Raw genomic sequence first — 24,808 nt, forward strand, 5'->3', positions numbered from 1 at the left:
ACAAGATGTAGCAGTTTAGGAAAGGAGGTATCTATTGAAAATGTCATGCTTCAGAGATATAAAAGAAATAAACCTGAAAGTTTTATAATAATAATGGAAGAGTCCAAACACAGGAGACAACTTGAAAGAATCTGTGCAGCCAAGAGCAAATCACATCAACCTTTTCTTTCCCCCTGTCAGATCAATTATTTTTAAATAGAAAAGTTACTTTCCAATTAAACCAAACTCAGATAAAATGTTTTATCACTCAAACCCCCTTACTATTTACAGTCTTCAAAAAATGAAAATTTTTTTTTTAAAATAACCTGGAAAAGTTATAAAAAAATTAAACACCCTCTTAACATTGTTGAGAACTGACAGAAGTAATAAAGGGGGGAAATGAGAGGAAAAGGAAACTTTTAGGGAACTAGAAACAGTTAAAGTGAACGAGGAGACAGCTGTTGGTGGAGAACATATGCATATGGGACCTACAGGATGTGCGTTGGCAGCAGGATCTCTCTGCTTTTTGGTGTTTCAGTGGGAGCAGGTGGAGCTGGCTGGTTGTATCTGGGGGCAGCAGGTAGTAACAGGAGCTGTTAACCTGGGCAGAGAGAACTGGCACATTCATGTCACCCAGAGGTAGCTGAAGTCTTTGGGTGGGGAGAGACCTCCTGGTGTTTGAAACTATCTTGCATCCTCTCCCGGGAAAAGCTGACTGTCTGCTGAAACTGCTGGAAGTGAGAATGAATTTGAGCCTGAACCCGTGGTCCTTCAGGTTTGAGGAGAATTTTTTTGAGAGTAAGTGCTACAGTACCGTGTGACCGCAGTATAAAGGGCCATGGTTGTTCATTTCTTGCTGTCAGACTGGGATGATAGGGGTGTTCACACTCTGTGTTGAAGTGTTTCGGATAGAGTCACACCTGGGGAAACACAGAGAGACTGCCAGTGCTGCTGCATACGCTGAGATACTGCTAAAGCGCTCTTGCTAACAGCAGCTTCGCAGTGAAGCACTGAGACACGTGACATCCAGCACATCCTCGTCAGAGTCCATGAGGGATTTCACACACAAATGTTAACCTGGAGCTGTTTAAAGCATAACTCAGCTGCTGAATTGTACGGTCCTCTTTCAGTTGTGTGTAAACCAAGCAGGAAGGCAGTTACTCAAAAGTGAGCAGAAAAGTTGCACCGTGTGGGGAAGGATGCTCAATCTCATCTGTTGTGTCCAAATCCATGCCAAGCCTGAAGCGTGTGGAGAAAGACCAGCTACCTTGTGCAGCTTATGCGAGGTAGAGAAACATGCGTAGAGATGCAAAAATCTGTAGTTAATCTAATTAAAACATTAACAGTCTAATCACAGAGTTACAATGTTGTTAATTCCCTTTCCCCTGACAGGGGGTCAAGTTAAAAGAGGCGCTCATCACAACCAATATTTATCAAAACACTTTTTATTAGACAAGCTATTATCATTAATAGAATGAGGCTGTTCTTAACAGCAGAGAACTATTCACGCAGTGCATTTAGTTACTCATGCAGGTCTCTCGTGCACTAACTCGTAGCTACCCAGCTGGAGCCACAACTGGGAGCGCAACCCTTTGTGCAGAAGCATAAGGTTCTATTGCTATGCCTTTGGCTTCTAGCTGAGTAGTCAGAAAGTCAAGAATAAGACCTCTTATTTATTTTTTTGTATGTATAATCCCACAGCCTTTGTCCATGTATAGCAGCTACAGCCTTCTTTGTTGGGGTTCAACTTGTTCACTGCTGATGCCACTGTGTCCTGATGGTCTTGGGCAGATTGGGCTGACTCTTGGTATTCTGAATTTATTGTTCCTTGTGTATTCAGCTGGACCACTAATCTCCTGAGTTTATCAGTTTAGAAAAGACTTTCATGCACTGCCTCTCATACTTGCCCTTTTTTCAATCTATTGTTTTCTCTTAGCACCCCCTCATTGTACTGTTCACACAAATGCACACAAATTCACATGTAGAGGGCTCATATGATGATTACTAGTCCAGCTACAGTAATATTCAAACTTAAAGTCCAAATGGTCCAATTATTACAGCCCATTCTCAATAATTGCAAAGATAAAGCTGACCTAGACAAAGTTTCTCATTTCTACCACTTCTTTTTTTCTATGCATTGTTATGGGAGCTGCCAGCATCTCCAGTTGTTTACAGGGAAGTGTATGATGTTGATGATGGGGCTTACTTTCCCTGCACTTTTAGCCGACTTGAAGTTATTTTTCTATGTTTCTTAACATTTCACTTCCTTGTTCTTTCTTCATTGGCCAGCAAATTCTATGGTGTTTGATATATTTTACAGGTGGTGGATACTGGTTCTTCGCTTCCTCTGTTATGCTTAATACCAGCACATGAGGTTACATTCCTGTAGTGAGTAATAACTGATTATTACTAATTTGTGCCTGCAACCCTAGGGCCCCTATTCTACACTTGCACTTTCAAGGCTTCTGCTTACTATCTTGTGCTTGTATTTTTGGAGGATCTGCTAAAATCCCCTGGTTTTCTTCAACAACATTCAAGCTATGGTTTCCTGATAACATGACATATGTTGTATTAGCACATATATATCCTTTTTCTGGAGACATTCAATAGTTCACTGTACAAAAATAACAGTCCGTTAGAAGACCCATGCAGGGATACATACAGACACAGATGTGACGCTGGGCACCAGCTGCTCCCGAAACGTATTGCTTGCACCAATATCACTGGTGTGCTATCAAACTTGCTTTGCAATGCATCTTTGAAAGGAGAACTGCTGAGGTGCTCATCTGTGGTGGCAGCACCGCATGGGCTTGATCCTCCTGCGGTGGTGAGGGCAGGACCGGCTCGGTGGTGTGGTGGCAAAACCTCACTGCATGCGAGCCTCAGCTCCATGGGGAGGTAGGTGGTCTGGCTGAAATGCCTCTGGCTCTCAACTACTGAGACATCTCGAGAAACCAAAGGGCAAATGGCTGATGCCTGCTACTGTAAAATTGAAGTTCCTTGCTGGCATCATCTCTCAGCTCTGACAGATGTAAGCAGGGATTTATTTCTATTCCCAAATAGAAATAAATCAAATAAATCAAATTTCTTGATTTGAAAATTACACGTGCTTACTGATATGTACAGATTTTGGGAAAAGAAAATAAGGGGAATTATGCCATACACATTAATGAGACTGTGCTCCAAGTCCATTCTGGGACTCTCTTGCAGGGTTGGTATTGCAAGAGTTGTTCACAGGAAAAAGAATAAATTCAGGTTAACTTTCAATTTCTCACTGAATAATTGAGATGGAAATGTTCAAAAAAAGGACTGGAAAACTGGGATCTGTTGTGCCTCGTTACTGTTATACTAATGTGACCCAGCAGTCTGCAGCCTTTTTGTTGGGCAGAAGTATCATGACATTGTATAAGCATACATTATGTATATCAGTGTGTGTGAGTCTCTGTGTATACACTAGTATGGATAGTCTACATAAGAACTCATAAGTCCTATGACCTTGTAAGGACCTAAGTTTAGGTGCAGATATTTTTATGTGTCTACAGGCACTGGACTTCGTCTGAAGTCTCCCATGTCCCAAGGAGTCTTCTGACTGCTCATATATTTGATAAGTGGTCCATGTGCATGCTAGACAGCGCTAGGTTTGTGGTTTTGTTTTTTTTTTTTAATTTTCTTTTGCAATCAGCCTTCAGATTTTTTCAGGCTACTTTTGCCAGTCCTTGACTGTCTTCTATGCAAGACCAGATGGCAAGGCTGGCCATACTACAAAAAAACCTGTGCAGAATCAACAGCAATATTTCTGGGTCATTTCTGATTGATCCACACAGTAAAATGAATGCAGGACAGACGGAAGGAAATGGTGATTACAAGCTGAGGGAGTAGCTGGAGGCAGTCTGGGTGTGGGACTGCCTAGCTGGAGGTTTGTGCATGGATGATGGACTATTGCAGCTTGGGATATTACAACAGAGGTGTTTTTATCTTGGAAGATGTTTCGGAGACTGGAGCAAATAAGGGCTTTAAGGGTGTCAGTGACCCTAAAATATGATTTAGAGATCCAGGTCACCTTAGGGTCTAATGTTTTATGACTGTTTAGTCAAACTGCATTTAATTAAATCAATTAAACATAACAGGCAAGGTATTTTACTCACCCTTTGCAAAGGAGGAAATTACAGGTTATTTTTACTTACTTTTCACCATGCTTAGCTGCATATATGTAGACTAGTATGAAAGAGCAATTACAATTGTATAAAATCTGCTGGGCAAAAGAGCTAATTAAAATTATTGTTGAAAAGAAAGACTTCATCTGAACGAGCTGTTGCATTTTGAATAAGAGATTACAATTTTATACTATTGCTCGTTTGCTCTTTCTAGTGTTTTACACACAATTTTCAAAAGATGTTTGTCTGTGTGTGCGTTTTAGTGTGTGCTGCTATACTGAAAGAAAGCAAGAGTGATTTGCTGAAGGTGATACAATGGGCACATCACAGGGCTTGGGGAAGTTCCTGGACCACAGCTGTCGGTGAGAATTTTGGCACAAACTTCAGCTGGGCTGTAATTTCATCCTGGACTTCTGGAGTGGATTTAGTTTTTCCCATGAAGTTTCACAGATATAAAGTTGGTGCTCAGATGATCATCTGCTGCTGTTTGTAAAAGGTTTTAGATAAGCCAGAGCTCATATTACACAATAATCAGTTAATCCGTATTAAGTTACTGTGATAGCTATAGTAAATCAGGATATGAAGATATGCTGAAGATTCCCACATCTCATTAACTGATCATTTCATCCGTAGTAGACTGGCCTTGTTCTCTGTCTCGAGGAGGAGACAGTATCTCTTCTGTGGCTTGACTTGAGTCTGAACACAGAAAAGGACTTTAAGAAGAGGTTACACAACCCAGGCCGTGTTTTTGGATGGGTCCTCTCCCCGGCTGGACGAACGGCTTTAGCTGTGCTCTCTGTGTTAGAGCTATATTTATCACGCAAGAATTGTGGGCATGTGAATTTGTGCTCTGACCAAACCAGCGCGTCAGTCAACATGATTCTATGTTATGATGCACACTCTTGTTATTTTGCTATTATTTATGCATATATTTCATTTTCTGTCCTTTAAACAAATAAATAAACAGCCTCAAAAGGAAGTACTTGATATTTAAAAGGTGAGGTTTTCTCACAGTGTCATTTTATTAGCAAAATGACTTACATTAACAAATCAGGGTAAGAAGTGGTAATGTGAACCAGCATATTAAATTTCACTTTAGCAATTTGTATTCCAGAGGGAAATCCTGGGAAGCAATCACCGACAATGGGACCTCAATTTAAATTACAAAATAGGCAGTACTCTGAATGCCTATAAAACATGCAAGAGATTAAATAGAAGTGTTCATTTGTCTTCATAAGGTAACCGAGACAATAAAAATGTGCTCTACACGTAAGGACTGTAGAAGCTGTGGTAATGAAAACAATAATTAATATAATCTAAGTTGCTGTCCCCGGGGCAGTTGTAAATTGATGGTATTAAATATGCTACAAACCTGTTTGTAAATTGATGACATAGGAAGTCATGGAGGTAATCTAGAATAAGTTTCCTTTTTGAAACCATTTGGCAATGTATTATGCAGCAACCTATAGCCCCCAATGGATATTCAAAGGTTATTTATATTAAACTCTATAATTTATATTCATCAAAGAACTAAGTAACATGAAAGGATGCAATTAAAAACAATCAATTATTTCACTGTGCATAAAGCTGATTACATAATATAAACCAGAATTCATTAGTATTAACTTGAATTGACATCACATACGGTATTTTTCTGCCACCATAAATCTATTGATTCAAATTAATTACAGCAGCAGAGAGTGTATGGCATTGAATTCCTTTTGCTGTTTCTATTGGGTGTAGAGAAAAGATGATAATCTGCAAGAAAGTTTCACATATATATTTATATATATTTGAATTTTAAGGTTATTTCACTATTATTTACCTTTATGTGTCAGAGTGGCTTTTAATAGATGTAATTAAATGCTGAAAATCCACCCTGTTCACTTCTTTCAGTTCTTCAAGGATAGAAACATTAGCCATGGAGATATAGTAAATGAGATGAGCATATGAAAACATGTGCAAAAATCCTTTCTCTACCTTAAAAGAAAAAAAAAGTAATGCTTCCTTCTTCTTCACATGGTCTTAAAGTATTTTTAATTTTTTTTTTTTTAATTTTTAAAAGGAAAACAACCACTTAAAAGGTATTTTTAAACAAGAATTTTTTCTCTTTTGTTTTCCCTAGTGGAAACAGTTGGGTTTTCTGACCAGAATTGTAACATTTGCTTGTTGTCTAGGATTCTGTGATGCAGCCTAGATTGCATGACCAGTTTTACCTCCTAAGAAGTTCCTGTTTCCCACTCGCTATGAGTGAACCTAAGTGGAGCGCATTCTTGCACACTGCCTCATACAGCATCTGACAATTTAAAACTTTCTGAAATGCAGTAATCCTGTTTACTGGTTTATACTTTCCAAACTCCAGGAAAAATAAAATACGCTAGGGGAGTGTAAATGATACCATGCTTTGATGGCATCTTCCAAATGAAAAAAATATTCTAGCTTTCCCACCTTTATATGTGTTTTCCAATGTTAGTTTTAGCTTGCAAGCAATTTTGATGGTTATTTCCACAATGTGTTTAGGCCAAATACAGCGAGGTTTTCTTCATGTGTGCTTTAATTTTTCCACCAAAGCAATAAAATTGGAAGTGCAGGATAAGAGAAGAAGGTGCGGGCAAGATCTCCCTGTTACTATGCAATAGTCTGGAGCCTCATAACTTAGCTTTTTGTTTGCATTTTCTTGTTACAAATATGCAGATAAAGTACTGGGAGTTTAGCAATATTAACACATTTGATTGATTGGAATTTAGCAATGCTAACATATTTGATTGATTGGAATTTTCTATTAATCTGTTTGTGTGGGGGCTTGCTATTTCCACACTTTTTCTTTCTCTCTTCCTTTTTCTTTTATAAGGAATATTTTGTGCTCTGACACAAGAATACTCACTGATACAAAAAAGCCCTGACATCAAGTGTCAAACAAGAGCATGACAAGAGGATGAGGTAGAGGGGACAATGATAGTAGAGATGACCAAGGTAGCCAGAGTCCCTAACTGCGTTTCCTAGTTGGAAGATGAAAGCACAGCTTGCAGACCTCCAGGAAAGCAAAGGCCATCTCTAGCTGGGGTGGAGACCCAGGTGTTGTGTAAGACTGTAGTGGACAGTGTCAGCTGTACAGACATCACTAACACCAACGTGATGGGCGCCTGTGTACAGGTGATCCTGCTTCTTGGAGAGCACCTCTGGGTACAGCAGCTGCTCGGGCAGAGGCTGCATCCCTGGCTGCATCCCATGGTAGGGACTGGCAGCTGCTTGCTAATGAGTACGTCCTTGAATATGGATGTTGCTCTGCTGGCTTGTATCGGGAGCAAGGACTAAGTGTTTAATGTGCCAGCTATTGGTATTTTAAAATTGTGTTGCTGCTTTATGAAAAGCAATGATCAGACCTTGGCTGCTGAGAGAAGGACAGAGCCATGTTGTTTCTCCCTCACCCAAAATAATATCCAGAGCTCCTGGCGTGGTGGAGCAGGTAGCAGCCACCCTTTCGCTGCTGATTCAGGCTATGCACTGTGTGCTCTGGCCACTTGTGTGAAGTGGAGCGGGGGGAAAGTAGGAGACCACCTTGTCTCTGCGCCCTTGCAGTGCACACCTCTGACTGGGTAGCAAGCCTGCAGTGCAACGTAACCTGCTCCTGTGAGTTTGTGAATACAATGGCCCGATTTTAGAGCAGAGAAGTCCGCCATTTATTCAGATTTTTCACCTTCAAAACACCTTATTTATTCAGAATTAGAAGTGGACACACAGAAATTTATTCTGGGTGTGTCTGAGAGCAGTCTTCTGCTAAAATGTAGAGAAAACAGCAGTTGGCAGTATCTGTATAAATAACCTACCTCTGTTTTTCCCAAGACCTCCAGGAGACAGCTGTCAGTGGAAATATCTAATATTTGCTTAGATTTTTTAAAAACTGGAAATCTTTGTCTACTGCTTTTAATGTTACAGCAATGAGAAGACCAAGTCATGTGAATGTATTCCATAATCCAATTGTGTTCCATAATTGCTACTTAATTATGGATGCAAATTGCAAAGAAGCATAATGAGAGCCATAGCTCTCCAATTTGTTTCACTTTAAACAAGTAAGCCAAACAGAAGAGTCAAAGCAATGGTCCTGTTTTTCTCTATGGTTCAATACAGTTCAAGGCTCTGCGTATTAGAGTTCATTGAAAACACAATTAAATCAGATGATAAAACAAGGGAAAATCTATACATTCCATAGTTTTGAATCAGAAAGGATTTTCTACACCAACAAGTGGTGCGAAAGTCAGCATATCAAGTTCAGTGGTTTGGGATGTGGTTCCCTCTACTTCCCTTGCCAAGGCCTTTGGAATTCCTCTCCCTGCTATCTGGCAAAACAACTGAGAGTTTTGCTATGGTGTGGACTTCTTTTTCCTGTCCAATATCTCCTGTGAAGGAGATGGAAGTGATGGGACAGCACTATCATAAAATTGAATATTTAGGTGAAATTGCCTTCTCTTAGGCTCTCTTCTCTTCTGTACATTCAGGCCCTACGTATACTGTCATAGCGACAATGCAAGTTGGGGGGTGAGAAATGAGAAGACAGACAGAATTAGTTGGTGTTTGTGGCTGAATGGTCCAAAGAAAATGGGAGAAAATCTTTTCCTTGAATCAGAGTTCATCCCAGATGTTGTTCAGAATTATCTGCATTTGCATTAGAAAACATAAACACATTTGCTTTCTTTTTGGAGAGCAAAGATTCTTCCAATTTGTTATATGTTGTTAAAAAACTACCCTAGGGACTATATTGTGTCCAGATACAGCAGTATAATTACATTGTTATTCTACTAAAGTGGAGTTAAACAAAGATAAAAGCAGTCTTGAAATGAATTGAATATGGTTTTCTGTTCCTGGTATGGAAAATGGGAGGAATAACAAATTACTGAACGAATTTTATCCTGTCTGCTGTGCCACACCATTAGAATATGTAGGATGATGATGCGTACAATCAGGGCACTATTCTGTCTGTGAAAGAAGGCTTTAATATAGAATCACAGAATCACAGAATCTTTGAGTTGTGAGGTGATTCGAGACAGCCAGCATGACTTCACTAAGGGCAAGCCCTGCCTGACCGACCTGGTGGCCTTCTATGATGGACTGACCACATCAGTGGACAAGGGAAGAGCCACGGCTGTCTTCTATCTGGACTTGTATAAGGCCTTTGACACGGTCCCCCACAACAGCCTTCTCTGTCAATTGGCAAGATATGGATTTGATGAGTGGGCTGTTAGGTGGATGAGGAATTGGTTGGATAATCACATCCAGAAGGCAGTGGTTAGTGGCTCAATGTCCGGATGGAGATCGGTGATGAGTGGTGTCCCTCAGGTGTCTGTACTGGGACCAGTACTATTTACTATCTTCATCAATGACCTAGACAGTGGGATTGAGTGCACCCTCAGGAATTTTGCAGATGACACCAAGCTGAGTGGTGCAGTTGACATGCCTGAGGGACGGGATGCCATCCAGAGGGACCTGGGCAAGCTCAAGGAATGGGCCCATGTGAACCTCAGGAGGTTCAACACAGACAAGTGCAGGGTCCTGCACATGGGTCAGGAAAACGCCCTGTATCAGTCCAGGCTGGGGGATGAAGGGATCGAGAGCAGCCCGGCCGAGAAGGACTTAGGGGTACTGGTGGATGAAAAGCTGGACATGAGCTGGCAATGTGCTCTCACATCCAAAGCAGCATGGCCAGCAGGTCGAGGGAGGGGATTCTGCCCCTCTACTGAGCTCTGGTGAGACCCCACCTGGAGTCCTGCATCCATCTCTGGAGCCCTCAGCACAAGAAAGACATGGACCTGTTGGAGCGGGTCCAGAGGAGGGCCACAAAAATGAGCTGAGGGCTGGAACACCTCTGCTGTGAGGACAGGCTGAGAGAGTTGGGGTTGTTCAGCCTGGAGAAGAGCAGGCTCTGGGGAGACCTTATTGCAGCCTTCCAGTACTTAAAGGGAGCTTATAAGAAAGATGGGAACAAACTGTTTAGCAGGGCCTGTTGCGATAGGATAAGAGGTAACAGTTTTAAACTAAAAGAGGGCAGATTTAGACTAGATAGAAGGAAGAAATTTTGTACAATATGGGTGGTGAACCACTGGCCCATGTTGCCCAGAGAGGTGGTGGATGCCCCATGCCTGGAAACATTCCAGGTCAGGCTGGACGGGGCTCTGAGCAACCTGCTCTAGTAGAAGATGTCCCTGCTCGTTGGCAGGGAGGTTGGATGAGATGGCCTTTGAATGTAATTTCCAACTCAAAGATTTTTTGATTCTATGATTCTCTCTCAAATCTGACAAAAATAATCTTTTTTTTGACAAAAAAGTTGAACTAATTGTGTGTTTTGTAGGTCACTTCTCAAGAATCTGGAACGAAACCATTGACCTTCACTTTCGTACCATCCATTGGAAGACTTCCAACTCATTTTGATGTTATAGATGTCTCTAAGTTCCTTGTGACAATTCCAGATGAACCAAAGGATCTGAGCAATCAAGAATTTATAAATAAGGTACATTTTTGCTTGCGCTGATTTTTCCACTCTTTCAATAGATACAGAAAATTTTGTCCTGAACATCGCCAAACTGAAGCTCTTTCCCTTGAACTGTGCTTCTTGGCTTGTGCTTCCTTTTAATTTCCAAACCTACCAGAGATGCAGAATTGTTATGCAAGAGAAGGCTGATAATTGTCAATGGCCTGTTTTGCCTTTGGCAGAGTTTATATTGGAAGGAAACCCTTGCCCATATCAATACTGTCCTCTGTCAGTCATGCAAGGGCGATAGTCTTGGCAGATGAGGGGGGATTCCTTCCCGATCTTCATGAGAGCAAGAGTGGTGTGTGAGGAGTGTTATCACATGGGAGTTGACCAAGAGCTGGTCACTGGATCCTGGTTTTAGTGAATGCCAGTGCTGTGGCTTCCAGCAAAGGTGCCAGTCCCTTTCGTAGCTGTGCAGTAATGCATCAAAGCGAAAGCTTGCTTTTTGTTTTTGAAAGCTTGTTGCCATGATTTACTGTGACTGTGAAGGCAGCAGCACATTCCTGGTTCTCCTGCCCTTAGCCAGCCCATAGTGTTTGTTATTCCTTTCCTGCCTCACAATGCTTAACAGCCTCTTATTTTAGTCCATGCTTCTTGAGAGGAAACTGGAACTCTCAGATTAATATTAACGCTTATGGTGATTCTGCTCTTGTGTAACAGCTTCTTCCCTGGGACATTTCTGGGGCTGCAGTTCTTGATGCTAATAAACTTTTCACAGGAATCCTCTGACCTGAACATGCTCCAGCATTTTCAGTGGCCTATCTGACTAAAAAAGTTGTTGGTCTGGGCAAAGAATGGTCATGATTGAAAAGACATGCACTGGAATATTATCCTTAGGATGTTTAACTCTTGAGTTACATTTCCAACCACTCAGTATTGGTTTTGCTGTAAGTAAGTAGTGCCCTGGGTAAGGCAGAATCAAGTATTCCTGACCTCTGTCTCCCTGTGTTTCCCTGTAGGGAGAGAAAATTTCCTGGTGGGTGATGTAGCACTGAGGCCTTCATAGCACTGATCACTCACTTTCCTAAAATGTCTAGAACCTGAATAATATTTTCAAACTGAACTTTGCCTCAGTCTTCTCTGGTAGTCTCTCCTCCCACACCTCTGGAGTAGATGGACTGCAAGATGGGGACTGGTGGAGCAAAGTCCCTCCCACTTTAAAAAAAGATCAGGTTTGAAACCACCTGAGGAACCTGAACATACATAAGCCTATGGGACCTGATGAGATGCATCCCAGAGTCCTGAGGCAATTGGCTGATGTAGTTGCCAAGCCACTCTCCATGATATTTGAAAAGTCCTGGCAGTCAGGTTGAAGTCCCTGGAGACTGGCAGAAGGGAAACATTGCACCCATTTTTAAAAAGGGTAGCAAGGAGGGCCCTGGGAGCTACTGACCCATCAGCCTCACCTCTGCGTTTGGGAAGATCATGGAACAGGTCCTCCTAGAAGCTATGCTAAGGCACATGGAGGGCAGGGACGTGATTCGAGACAGCCAGCATGGCTTCACTAAGGGCAAGTCCTGCCTGACCAACCTAGTGGCCTTCTATGATGGAGTGACCACATCAGTGGACAAGGGAAGAGCTAGGGATGTCTTCTATCTGGACTTGTGTAAGGCCTTTGACACAGTCCCTCACAACATCCTTCTCTCTAAATTCGAGAGATACAGATTTGATGGGTGAACTGTTGGGTGGATGAGGAATTGGTTGGATTGTTGCACCCAGAGGGTAGTACTCAACAGTTCAATGTCCGATTGGAGATTGGTGACAAGTGGTGTCCCTCAGGGGTCTGTACTGGGACCAGTACTCTTTAATATCTTCATTCTATGATTCTATGAATATTTTAAAAAAGCAGCCAACATCAGATAATGAAAATAACACCTCCAAAGTCATACTGGTGGTATCCCCCTTTATGGTTGAATTTTTTTTTTAGGAACTGAGCTCCAGGGACTTGTGGAGCTGCCAGTGGAAATTTGTCATTACTGTGTTCCTCAAGCAGGATTCAAATATAAGCCCCATCTACAGGCTTTCTCTTACAGTACACAATATTTCTATTCTTTTAACTGATTCCTCCTTCAAGAGAAATATGATTTACCATAAAAATTTCAGTGCTGAATGATTTGATGATATGCATGTTGCATGCTCAGTTTGCAGTACTCCTGCTCTCATCCAAAGCATGCTTGAGAAGTTACATACTGGAAGTGGAAATTGCAGAAAATAAGAACAATTGCGGTCTGTGCTGAGAAGCTTGAACATACAGTAAAGCTCTCTGACCTCAGATTCTTTGTGTGCTCTCTTCAGAGAATGCCCTGGCTTAAAGGCTTTTGTTTCTTCATTAATATGTATAGGTTTTGTCCCACATTTGTCTGCCAGACTCCTCTGAGGAGCATTGTCTGCTCCCGTGGATCCCGCGGTCAGGATGCCTTCCCATCATGTCTGGTGTAGTCTGGTCTGACAGCTCATTCGGCTTGACTGCACCCTCCTTTTTGGTTCCCGCGCCAGCCCCGGGCTCGGGCCATCATTATGCTCAGGGTTCCCTGTTGCTCTGCAAGTCACCGGGAAGGCAGTCCCCGCAGCATCATCTGGGGAAGTGGAAGCGGCGTCTCCCTGGGGGAGCTGGTTTCTGCTGGGTGCTCATGCCCAAATTCTTCATTCACTCTCTGCACTTGTGGTAGCACAGTACTAGCCACCGCTGCAAGCCAAAATTACTTTGCACTTTTGGGAACACAAATAAAATACAGCTAATTGGGATCTTTTTCCCTGTATCTTTTGCAGTCTAACGCAGTTTCTGATGAGCTGGTCTTAAAAAGTGGCGCCAAACAAGACTGTGTGTCCACCATCCATACAGACAGCACCCAAACGACTTTCCAGTCCCTGGGGTGTAACTCAAGCAAAGGAGAAATGCAGGAGAATGACCTTTTTAAGGCTGAATTTATCCTGATTACGGACTCAGGCGATGAAGATGAAGTAGCCGCTGCCTCGAACAACGTTCATCATCCCTCCAATGGCTACGGTCCCATCAGCGCTCATCTGCTGGCCACATCCCATGTTTCCACTGGCACCGAGGCAGGGAAACCTCCTGGAGATGGGCGTGTTCCAGGTGCTGCACTTTCCCACAGCACTGCTGATCCGCAAAAACATCAGGTAACCTGCTCTTTAAACTCTAGAGCTAATCTTTGCTTTCTAAAGCTTTCAGGATGTGGACACTGAGTCAGTTTGTAAAGCAACTTGGTCAATTTATTCCTTAATTAGCATTTTTCTTGGTCATTCCTATAAGGTTTGGGATCTAAGTAGCTGTCCCAACTCTTCTGACTTACTGCCTCTCCTTATGTCTCTGGTGTATAAATGGAGCCGGTAGTGCAGATCTGTTGTTCTTTCCTTTAGGAGCCGGTCATCATGACAGCAGGTTAATCAGGCGTTAGATTCTTAGCTAGTCTAAATTGGCTGAGGTCATTGAAATCAATGGAGCCTACAGATCGTTTGAATTATTAGCATTAGACTTCCCAGGCCTATTTTTTTCTCAGCACCCATTGCAGCAACATCCTTATCACATGGAATAGATTCAGACATTTCCTTTGACCTCAGCAGGGTTTCCATTGGTTGAAAATGTCATTCTTCATTGATAATCTAAAAAAATATTGATCATGGCTACTTTGTCTCTGAAAATGAATAGGACTTCCTATCTTGTGTTGAAATACTTGTGCTACTCAATTTTTCATCAAATTCAGTGTCAATTTTTGATTGAGGAAATTGTGAATAAGAAATTCAGTCTGATTTGGGATTTACAGCATTATGAAATACTCATTTCTTCTAAGAAACTCACAGTGAAGTCAGTGAGAATTTTACCTGAGGAATGTGTGAAGGCAAAAAGATAAATCTGTGTGGGGAAGCTTGTAAAAAATAATTGTCCTAGGGAAACACAAATTTACTTCAGCAATGTTCAGTATGCAGATTCTGCCGGGCTTACTCGGGTGGTTCCTTTGAAAGGTATTACAAAAATTGTGTGGGGTTTCTTGTAAGACTATGCAGAAAAATTCATATGCTGTAGCTTTCCTAAGCTTTTGATGACTTGCCAAGTAAACAGAGATTTGCCTGGCAAAGTAACAGAAAATACAGATTGCATGAAACGAGGAATTAAAGCCTAACTTTACTAGCTGTTCACCTGAATGTGAAGAGGTATAGTATTTAGTATGGGTAATGCATCTCTCATCATTATTCTTAAGTCACAGTTTTTTGAGACTGTACATACTTCCTCTGTCTTCATTTTTCTACATATCTCTAGCTCGCTCTATCTCTTCATAAGAAGAAGATTTTTTTTACTAATTTGCTTTTCGCCGATGTTCTGATTCTTCTTTGGTGTTTCCTTGGGCATCGCTCTTTCTGGCTTGCTATCTAATGAAGTATCAGCAGTTCATAAATGAAGGAAAATGATGAAATTATTAAGTAGATGCATTATTTATCTGTTGGTAGATTTCCTATGTACAAAGGACTCCATATAGGGGCTACCTGGTCAGTTCTAGGATTATAATGGCATCATCATGTCCCACTTAAGAACTATTACATATAACATTATGTTCATTTAAAAGCATAATTAGACAATGGGTTTCCTGTCAGAGATGGGAAAAACAAGAACCAGCACTGGGGACTATTGTGTGAAACAGAAGATCACTCTAACTGAACCAGGGGTCTCCTACAGCTTCATTAATTTCTGACTTGGTTTAAAAGAAAGAAAAAAGAAAGAAAAGCATTGGAAAAATGGAAGCTTCTATTGTTCTTTGAGGTGTAAAGGTTCTGATTGATGTTGGAAAATGCTATGCCACATTCAAAGTCTGAAAAAATCAGTTTAAAAAAAATTAGTTATTCTGGTCTTCTGGTCAGATTTGGAAGATTTTGGTGATAGTTTACTGTTTATATAGTGTACCTTTTTTTTTTTTTAATGTTAAAGAGAGTCTAGTTATGAGAGAGAGAGGCAGACTGACTCTTGTCCTTGGCAGTGCACCCTTTGGGGTGAAGGGGGATGTGTCTGCTCCCTTGAATGCCAGGACGATAACTCAGCTTGGAGAAACTTTTTGACTCAATCTGGGGGATCAATAGCCAGAAGGCTTTTTTAGCTAGTCAAAGTCACTTGACACTCCTCTGTCCAGTGCATGTCATCTGGTTTGGCTTTTCCAGACATATCAGTCAAGAGTCCCTACAAACTCCTGCCATCTCCAGGAAAAACGCGCCTTCCTTCTTGGGAGAAATGGGACTGTTCTGAATGGCATCTATATTAACTGGGTCTCAGCTTGCAGGCTGATTTACTGTGCTGTTTCAGGAGATTTTGTCACATTTTCCACAGTCTCCAGTGCTTCTTTCTGTCTTTCAGGTTACAGGCTGTGGTAGGGAATTTACTTTATTTTTTCTTTTCTATAATCAAATTCTACTGAGATCAAAGCATGGTTAATTGGCTCCAACACCAGGTCTACATCAAGCCACACCCTCTCTCAGATATGATTTTTGCCTTTTGGGCTCTTTGTTACACTCTTTCCCTTTTCCTGTTTGAGCAGCACCTGTCTCAGGGGCTTACTTGTGTAGGTAACCACATCTTTTGTGCCCTTCCAAAACAATGTGATCTCCCCAGAAAGACCACTTGCCTTGTGTCCAGCTCAGCTCTGCCATTTCAAACATGCTTAAGGCCTCCTGGGAAAGGCTCAATACCAAACTTATGACCTCTTTGGTATTTCTGGGATCATTATCTATGAGGCAACAAGATCTTTTTCAAGTTCCTTGATCCTTCCATGCCAAAGTAACCTTGCCACCTATCTCAACTTTCTATATATATGCTTTTGGGAAATGTGTATCTGAGGTGCTCTTGAGAAGAGAAAAAGGCTTGCATTTGAATCAGAGACCAAAGGAACACAAATCTACTTCTGTCACTCACTTCCTCTGCAGTAATCCAGTACAACTACAGAAGTGTTTTAATCCAGTAGAGAAACTGAGCAGAAAAAAAAGGCAAAACAAATCCCATTGATCAAAGGAAGTTGTTACACCTCATCTGCTGGCACTGGTGAGGCTGCAACTGTAAAACTATGCTCAGTTTTGTGGCTCCTCACCCCCAAATTCAAGAGAGATGTGAAGAAGGGAATGAGGGTCCAGCACAAAAGGTGGCCAGGGCACATGTGAGCTGAGGCTGAGGGAGCTGGCTTTGTTGACTGTCACCAAGAGGCAGTCAAGAAGGCATCTAGGAAGAGCCCACAACTACTTGAAGGGCAGTTACAGAGATGACAGAGCCAAACTCTGCAGTGGCAGGTGAGCCAGCAACGGCCACAAATTGAAGCATGTGAGGTCCCAGCTGGACGTCTGAAGAAGCTTCCTTAGTGGGAGGTGGTGCAGCACTGACACAGGCTGCCCAGGGGGTGCTGGAGCCACCTCCGTTAAGGACTTTAGAGATTTGGTGAGACACGGCCACAGCAGACCTGACCTGCTGGTGTTGGTGAGAGCCCTGCTTTGAGTAGGAGGCTGGATGACCTCGAGGAGCCACTTCCAACCAACTTTGATGTGATCCTCTGCTCCTGTAAATCAGAGAGTGATAATCTATAGATGTAGTTAACACAGTAATGCAACAGCAAAATCTTTTCAGAAGACTTAAATAATGGCTCACTTAGCACGTAAATGTTCAGTGATGTTCAAACTGGAAGAAAACTACGGCAAAAAATCTTTATCATATTTGCAGGAGCATATTCATCATCTGTTACTATGAATGTTTTCCTAGCTGCTTATAAATCTTTCTTATTAAGTTTTAACTAATTAGAAGTCATTGCACATCCTGCTCTTTCATTATGGAGTTTCATATTCGTTCCTTATTTTCTTTTAATCTGTTGTCTTTGTAAGGGAAATTTATCTATTCTATTAGAAATATAGAGACTTCATTCCCCAGTTTTGTTCTGGTAGTTGATCGACTTCCAGGACTCATTATTGAATTCATCAGGCTGCTCCAAATTGTCAGGTGCATTACCATGTTGCCTTTAAACTTGTTAAATAATTATCTGGTTTTATAACATATGTAATAACAATTTTTCATACTGCTTAAATATTGGTAAATTATTCTCAATTTCCAGTATTTTTTCTTATTCTTAATTAGCAGCTTTTACATTGGGAGTCATAATTTCTTATTTCAATAGAATATATGGTATAATGGTATCATTGACATTCATTTTTATTTTCTAATATTTGCGCTGTATATGTCCATTGGCTTTCCACTTTGAAATGGGACACCTTAATACACATGTAAAATAAGGGATTACTAATGTGGTTTTAAAGATATTCTGACGGTTGGTGGTTTTTTTCATAAATCAAGGCATTGTCTTGGCTTTTCTGAAGGTATCTTCAGTTTACAAGGCTTGCTATTTGTTTGGTATCATTCAGCAAGGAAGACCCCACTTGTTTTAAGTTATACAGGCTAATAGGATTCTGCTGTGCATGTTTAGTCCATATTTAACATTTTAGGTATAGTTTAGCCTTTTAAAGCCAGTAAATCTTGCTCTCTTGTCACAACTTCTTCCAGCATGTGCTCTCACTTGAAAATTACATGTTTTGTACTTATTTTTGTTCTGTGATACATCAATATTATATGTTGTAATAATAATAATTCCTTCCTCTTATGGGGAAGAGAATTGAATTAAAAAATAGAATCCATAAGCTGAACCAAAGCTATGAGCAAGTCGTATATGTAGAAACTGGATGCTATAATTGTCTTTTCTAGAATTGCATAATCTTTTCAGGGTATCAGACAATAGATAAATAGGAGTTCTTATATTTATATGAAGTTTGCAGGGCTTAGAGTCAATTTCCCTGCTTTCAAATTGGTCAGTCAAAAGTTATGTGATAATTTGTAGCCTTTTGGTTCTACAGTTGACTTAGCTCACTATTTCATACTGATATGTTTTATTCATATTGTGTATACCCCAATTTTAATTTCAGCATTATAATAACTTGGAAGATTTTGAGAGAGTTTCTTTCCTTAGAAGCATAAAACTGTATAAAAGGTTGATAATATACTTGTATGCTCTAATTAGTTTTGACAAATCCTAATTAGAATAGATCTAAGAAAACAGGCACTCATGAAAGGGCTCATTACTGTTTTATTAGTGTATTGTAAGACTGTGGAGAAGGGGATAAGGACTCTCATATGCCTGCAAACAGTCAAAGGCACTGCTCTGTGAATGACAAGAAAGGTGAAAAGCAAACTGGATGTCTGATTTAAGTAGTTCTGAGCAAATTTCTTGTTCTGATATCACAGTGCTGCAGAAGGTGTTGTTTACTGAATGAGAAAATGAGTACTTGCCTTGAATCTCATTTACAGAAAGGTTACTTTCCACTGAACTGGTAAAGTGAGATGGGACAATATTGGAATTTTCTAACTTTCCATTGTGTTTGCACAACGTGAATGACATCACATGATTCTGGGCACTGATGGCACAACTGTCTTGGGCTTTACCTAAAATGAAAAATACAGTAGCCCTGAATCTTGTTTAAGTCAACATAACTAAGTTCTCATAAAAGTAACACATAACCTGTCTGCACTCAGTCACCTCCCCTGAGAGCTGTATCCATCAGGCTGTATCCCTGAGTTTAAGACAGCCCTGTGCTTTTAACCCTCAGAGCAGTACTAATGGAAACACTATATGCATGACCACAGGACTGAAATGTGGTGTGCTTAACAGTTCCACAGGTTCCACCTGTTTTAACATTTCTGTTTTTCTTTTCTCTCCAGTTAATTTCTACTCTTTCCACCTCTGATCATCTTTCCTCTAAACCACCTGCTGTCCACTTAATTTCTCCAACTAATCAGAAAGTAGTGTGTGGTGCCATGGTTAACCTGAATCAAGCCTCTTCGCTGGAAGACTCTCGTAACAACTGGCAGTCAGCAACCGGGTTTTCTAAGCAAGATTCATCTCTCTACTTTCAGTCTGCTTCTCATAGTTCACCCCTCTCCATGTCTAAAATAGCCTCTTCTTCATCAAATAACTGTTACTCCACTCCTCGACTGTATAACCTACAAACACCAAGTCTCTATACCCCTGGCTGTCTTTGCAAAATGGAAGACTTTACCACATCCTTCATTCCAGCAAAGAGTCCCCGTCTTTCCCCCAATTCTCCACGTTCAGCTGAACGTCAAGGACGTTCAGCTCAGCCTTTATGCCCCAGTTCTTCCAAAAGATTGAATGCTTTATCTCCTGTCCCTGTACATATAACAACACATTCATTATCTCCTAGCCCTAAACCTTTGTCTCCACCCTCTCTTTATGGCTCCTCTTCAACCATATGTAGTATAAATGAGCCTTGCACACAAATGTCATCTAGAGGAAATTTAGCAAAGTCAGGAGTCAGATCCCCTCTGCCAACCAGACTGACCCTCTTAACTGCTATTTTGAGATCAGGCTCTTCTCAGCGGAGACCACTTTCCCCTGCTTCTTGTCCTACGTTTTCTCCTAGCTCCCTTGGTTCCTCAACACTCGCAATAGATCAAAAGTCCAAAACAACTCCCCCAACCCCCAAGAAATCTGCTTCAAGCCCTCCTGTAAGGCCAGATTCTCCCAACAGAGAGGAATATTGGCTTTCAGGATGGGCTCAGCAGCTGCCTTTACCCTCCAAGCCTCATCCCACCCCTAGGGCGAGGTCCCTTTCTCCTAAAAAGTGCCTTCCAGTTGGAACGCTTTGTCCAGACTCCCGAGGTCCTCTGTCATCCCCTGTCTCCTCCCATAGAAAATCAGTTGCCTCTCCAAGTCTGCAGTCTATGCTGCCTCCTCCTTGTGCCCCAGCACCCTCTTCCCTTGCACACTCTACCTCTCCTTCTCTGGAAGGGCTGCGGTGTGCTGCCTCCAGGTCCCAGGCACCTCAGAAGTCTCAGAGAGTACATACTTACTCACCCATATTTACCTGCCGGTCATATCCTTTGCTCTCTTCTGCTACTCTTAGTGGTGTATTCTCCCCGACCCTAGAAAAATACTCATCTCCTTCCCCAAATCTTTTGCATTCACCTTCTAGATCTAAATCAGATTCATCCCAAACGTCTGTTCAGGAGATGAGTGCCTCCTCCCCTGCTGCTTCAAGTGTCTCAAATCAGCGGTCTCTCTCACGACCCCATCCTACTCCACTGTTTCCACAAACTGACGGTATTAATTCCCATCCACTGCAGCTTAATTCTTCATTGGTGCACACACATTATAGGTCTAAATCCCCTTCTCCAAGACCTGAGCAATCTGCCACCTCACCGGTGTTAAAGTGCAGATCTCCTGTCTCAGACAAGTCACCAGGCACACTGCCTTCAAGACCCAGAGAGCTGACTTCACCACAGTCTTTTTCCCTGCCTTCTGACAATGAAAACATCAAACCCAAGGTACACTTGGTGCATGCTTTTTTTCTAATAGTCCTTTGTCCCCGTATGAAAAATCACATCTGTGTTGCACAATGCTGGTAAAATAAATGAGCTGTGGAAAAGTTGTTTAAAAAGGAACTGGTTTTGTATTGATAGGGAAGGTAGCAAAGACCAAATCCTACCATATCAAATTGCTAGCAATGTATTCTGTATTATGGGGGAAGATGCTGTAGGAAACCTTTAACATAAAAATAAAATATTCAGTGAGTGAATTTTATTCAGTGAGAAATTTATTCATGAGTGGGAGGAGATACTACTGAAGATGGATTTGTGTCCAGTGGCTCTGGTAGACATTTGGTGCACTTACTGTTAAAGCTCACTTAAAACACTGGTGTGTCAAAAATAAACTATAAAACATGTTCTATACATGCCATGCTAATGCAAAGCCACATGCATTCCCTCTGAAAGTGATAGAATTATGGTGATCACTCCATCCCGCCTGTCCTCCCCTCTCCCCAGAGGGCTGTACTCACCGAGCCCTTCTGCGCCTCTCTGCCACCAGCCCAGAGGCACAGCTGAGCTCAGCCTGAGCAAGGACTACGGTGCCAAGAGCCAGAGAGGGAAGACAAGAACAGTTTCCTGCTTCTGCCTTTTCTTTGGTACTTCTCTCATCTTGTTGTGTTAGACAGAGGGAGAGGGGGAAAAAAAAAAGACAAGCTTCCTACAACATGGGCTACTGCAAATACAGAAGTCTCGCACTCGACAGATCAGCCACACTCCTGCTGTTTGTCATCCACCAAAAGATGGGAGAGTCCCAGCAGCGTGAGAATAAGCAATGATGGTGATTGCTGCAGGAGGGCTTGGGAACCAGTCACACTTTAAACCTAAGGATAAATCTCAAGAATGGGAAGGGGAAGGAAAGGAAAGCCGGTCAAAAAATATGCGGCAGGTATGTGAAAACAAAAGGGACTGCTATGCAAAAAGGAAGAGCTGGTGGCAGAAGACATCAGAGCTGCAGAAGGCTTTCCAGCCTCTTTTATCTTATCTCTGCACCCCGTGATTCCTTTGTGCCTCCTTTTGTTGATATCTTAGCTCTGCCCGTCACAGAAAGGCTATCGTAGGCTATTGATTTATTTGTTCACAGCACAAAATTACAGCCTGGTCTGCCAGATCAAGTTGTGTCAGATGTGTTCCTAACAGCTTGGCCGTGGCAGGGGTGACTTGAACTGTTTGGAAAATGTTAATTGGAAATGAGAGGTTTAAATCAGCACAAAGTAGCAATTGTCATGAATGGTTCTTTTTAAAACCAAACAACCCAAGAGGAACCATTGTGCCAAGCACAGCTGTACAGTGTCGCTACACCCTGTCAGTATCACTTAATGAAACAAAAAGAGAAATGAAATTGTAGAAATTCCAAGAAAAAAAGCCCCCGAGACAAAACTGGAAGGCATGACTGAGCCTGCAGATTGCAAAGCAGTCGTGGTTTCTGTTAGTCAGTGCAATGAGCGCTGTGAGAGTCTCTGGCGGAAAGGAAATTCTCTGCTTGTGACACAGAGCTAGAGGTTATTACACCCTTTCTGTCCTCCTTACTGTCCCTTTTCCTGCTAATTCTGCTTTACCTTGCAGTACGGTGGCACTTTTGAAACTGCCCCACCACCCACTGAGGCTGGGAGAGTGTCCTCCAGTTTAACAGACTTGGACTGTTAATCTGGTGTGATTTTTGATCATGCAAACAAAGCTGGCTCTGCTGGGGCTGTGGAAGATCTGAAATCTCTAAATCAAATGCAGCTAGGTGTTTAGTGCGGGAAAGGTCTCGTGGCTTTGAAATGTGAGGCTGAGACTTCATTTGCAGTTGATAATAGTGTGTATTCAACACCCCCCCTTTCCTCCTGCTCTCATTTATTTCCCTACCTATTTTATGGCATAGCTTAATGAGCTTTGCTGATGTTAAGGGTACCAGGCTCTCTGATAACACTCCAGCCTTAAACCTCTGTATATTTCCAGTGAAAAAAGGAAAAAGCTGAGGAGAGACAACATTAACATCCTAAGCATTTCGGTCTCCTTAGTACCAATCAGCTCAACTTTAGAACCAGACAAAGAGCAGGTTGCTCCATCTGATGACTGTTGATGCATGACAAAATTTTTGCATGTATGGATGTGCTAAGTGAATATCGAGGGACAGGCACCCCAACTAGAAGCGCTTGACTGCCATGTGTAATTTTGCAACCTTAATGATGCTTCGACAGTGGTTGAGACACATATTAAGCCAACACCTATTAAACCAGAATTTTGACACTAGATGTACTTTTCAGTATTCACATCAAACTGTTTCATTAACATGATATCAAAGCAATTATGCAAAAAGAATTCTTTAATGGAGAGCTCTTATATGTCTGTGCCTATGCATGCACCAATTCATGCAAATCAAAGAATAACCTATGAACTTATTTAACTGTTTACATTTGTATATATAAGCACATGCACTTTCCCACGCTTTATATATTTATCTTTATGTTTGCCAATAATTTAAAAATATGACTGTTTTGCAAAGTGAATATTAACATAAATCCACAGATCACTGTGAAGTGTGAACTGTGGGTGACCACAGGAAATAAAAGCCCTCTCCGTAGACTTTGCAGAGACTTTGATAGTGTCCTCATGGACCTTATATATCAAAATGAACAGTAGGATGGAGTGGAGACAGATAAAATTGCTGATTCTGCAGGAACAGATTAGAATAAAAACTTTAAATGAAAACTCTTTGCGGTGGTTTCATGGGATATCATTCCTACATATGCTTTGATTTTTCCTATTTGACTGTAACACAGGAATGCACGTAGATCTACCCAAAACAGCCGGGGAACAAACTAACAGTAGCAACACTGAGCTCAGCAGAGCTGCAAAACCTACCACAAAGCAGGAAAGATTACTCATGAGGAACTCTACACTCTCATGGTTAGTCACTGGATTTAAGCTTGTATAGGTATGTGTCTAGCCCACTTAGCAATGCCCTGTGGGTGCCCTAGGTAATCATTTCAGCGAGAAAAGTAGGACATTTTCCCCAAAACTCCCCAGGCTGATATTTGCCTAAACTTTGATGTTGGAGTTGGTTTGCTTCTGAATGGACCATGGTGCAGGCCAGCAGACCTAACTGTCCCTGGCTGTTTAAAAATACTGCTAGATTCCTATTGACCAGTTTATTAAATGTATTTAGGCATTGAAGAATAACTTTAAGTAATGTCAATTAATGTGTCAGGAAACATATTCATATAAATGAGAAACTGAATTAAAGACTTTCCACTCATCTCAGACACTGTGACAATAGCACATTGCTCACAAGGCTCTACAGTATCTGATAGTGAGAAAGCACATTAAAGCAGTGTAGAAACTTTTACGTTTTAACGGTCTTTGTTATGTCTTTTTTTAGTTCATATAACAAGTTTAGGACAACTCACTTCAGTGGTCACAGTATTCTCATCATATATGATGCCCATCTCATCATATGTAAAAGCCCATGGGCTAGTGAAGACACTGCATTTCATTTATATGTTCAATGATATAATTATATTGATTGAATATCAATTATAAGCAAAGAAGGATACCTTTTGCAGATATATCAATTTTAATATTTAGAATTTTGGTTTTCCATCTTACTTCATTGCACAGTATTTTATTTCTTATATGCATATAGATTTTGTATATACATAAATATATGTATGAACCTACACATGTTTCTAGCAATGTTGTTATCTAAAATGTTCAAAGGATTCAACTCACATGACTTTTGACATTTGAAAG

At 41.3% G+C, this 24,808-nt stretch overlaps 1 protein-coding gene across 1 annotated transcript in view; it reads left to right on the forward strand.

Annotated features, from left to right (window-relative positions):
• MLIP (muscular LMNA interacting protein) overlaps positions 1 to 24,808 on the forward strand; it is a gene marked incomplete at both ends in the record, with an annotated part of 119,573 nt that overhangs the window by 38,353 nt on the left and 56,412 nt on the right. The window contains 3 exons of the mRNA XM_081997100.1: positions 10,477 to 10,635; positions 13,429 to 13,797; positions 19,406 to 21,031. Of these exons, the coding sequence (XP_081853226.1) occupies positions 10,477 to 10,635; positions 13,429 to 13,797; positions 19,406 to 21,031 (2,154 nt within the window). The remainder of the gene's footprint in view (positions 1 to 10,476; positions 10,636 to 13,428; positions 13,798 to 19,405; positions 21,032 to 24,808) is intronic.

This window comes from Phaethon aethereus (assembly GCF_964289735.1).
Source record: "Phaethon aethereus genome assembly, chromosome: 3".
Taxonomy (NCBI): domain Eukaryota; kingdom Metazoa; phylum Chordata; class Aves; order Phaethontiformes; family Phaethontidae; genus Phaethon; species Phaethon aethereus.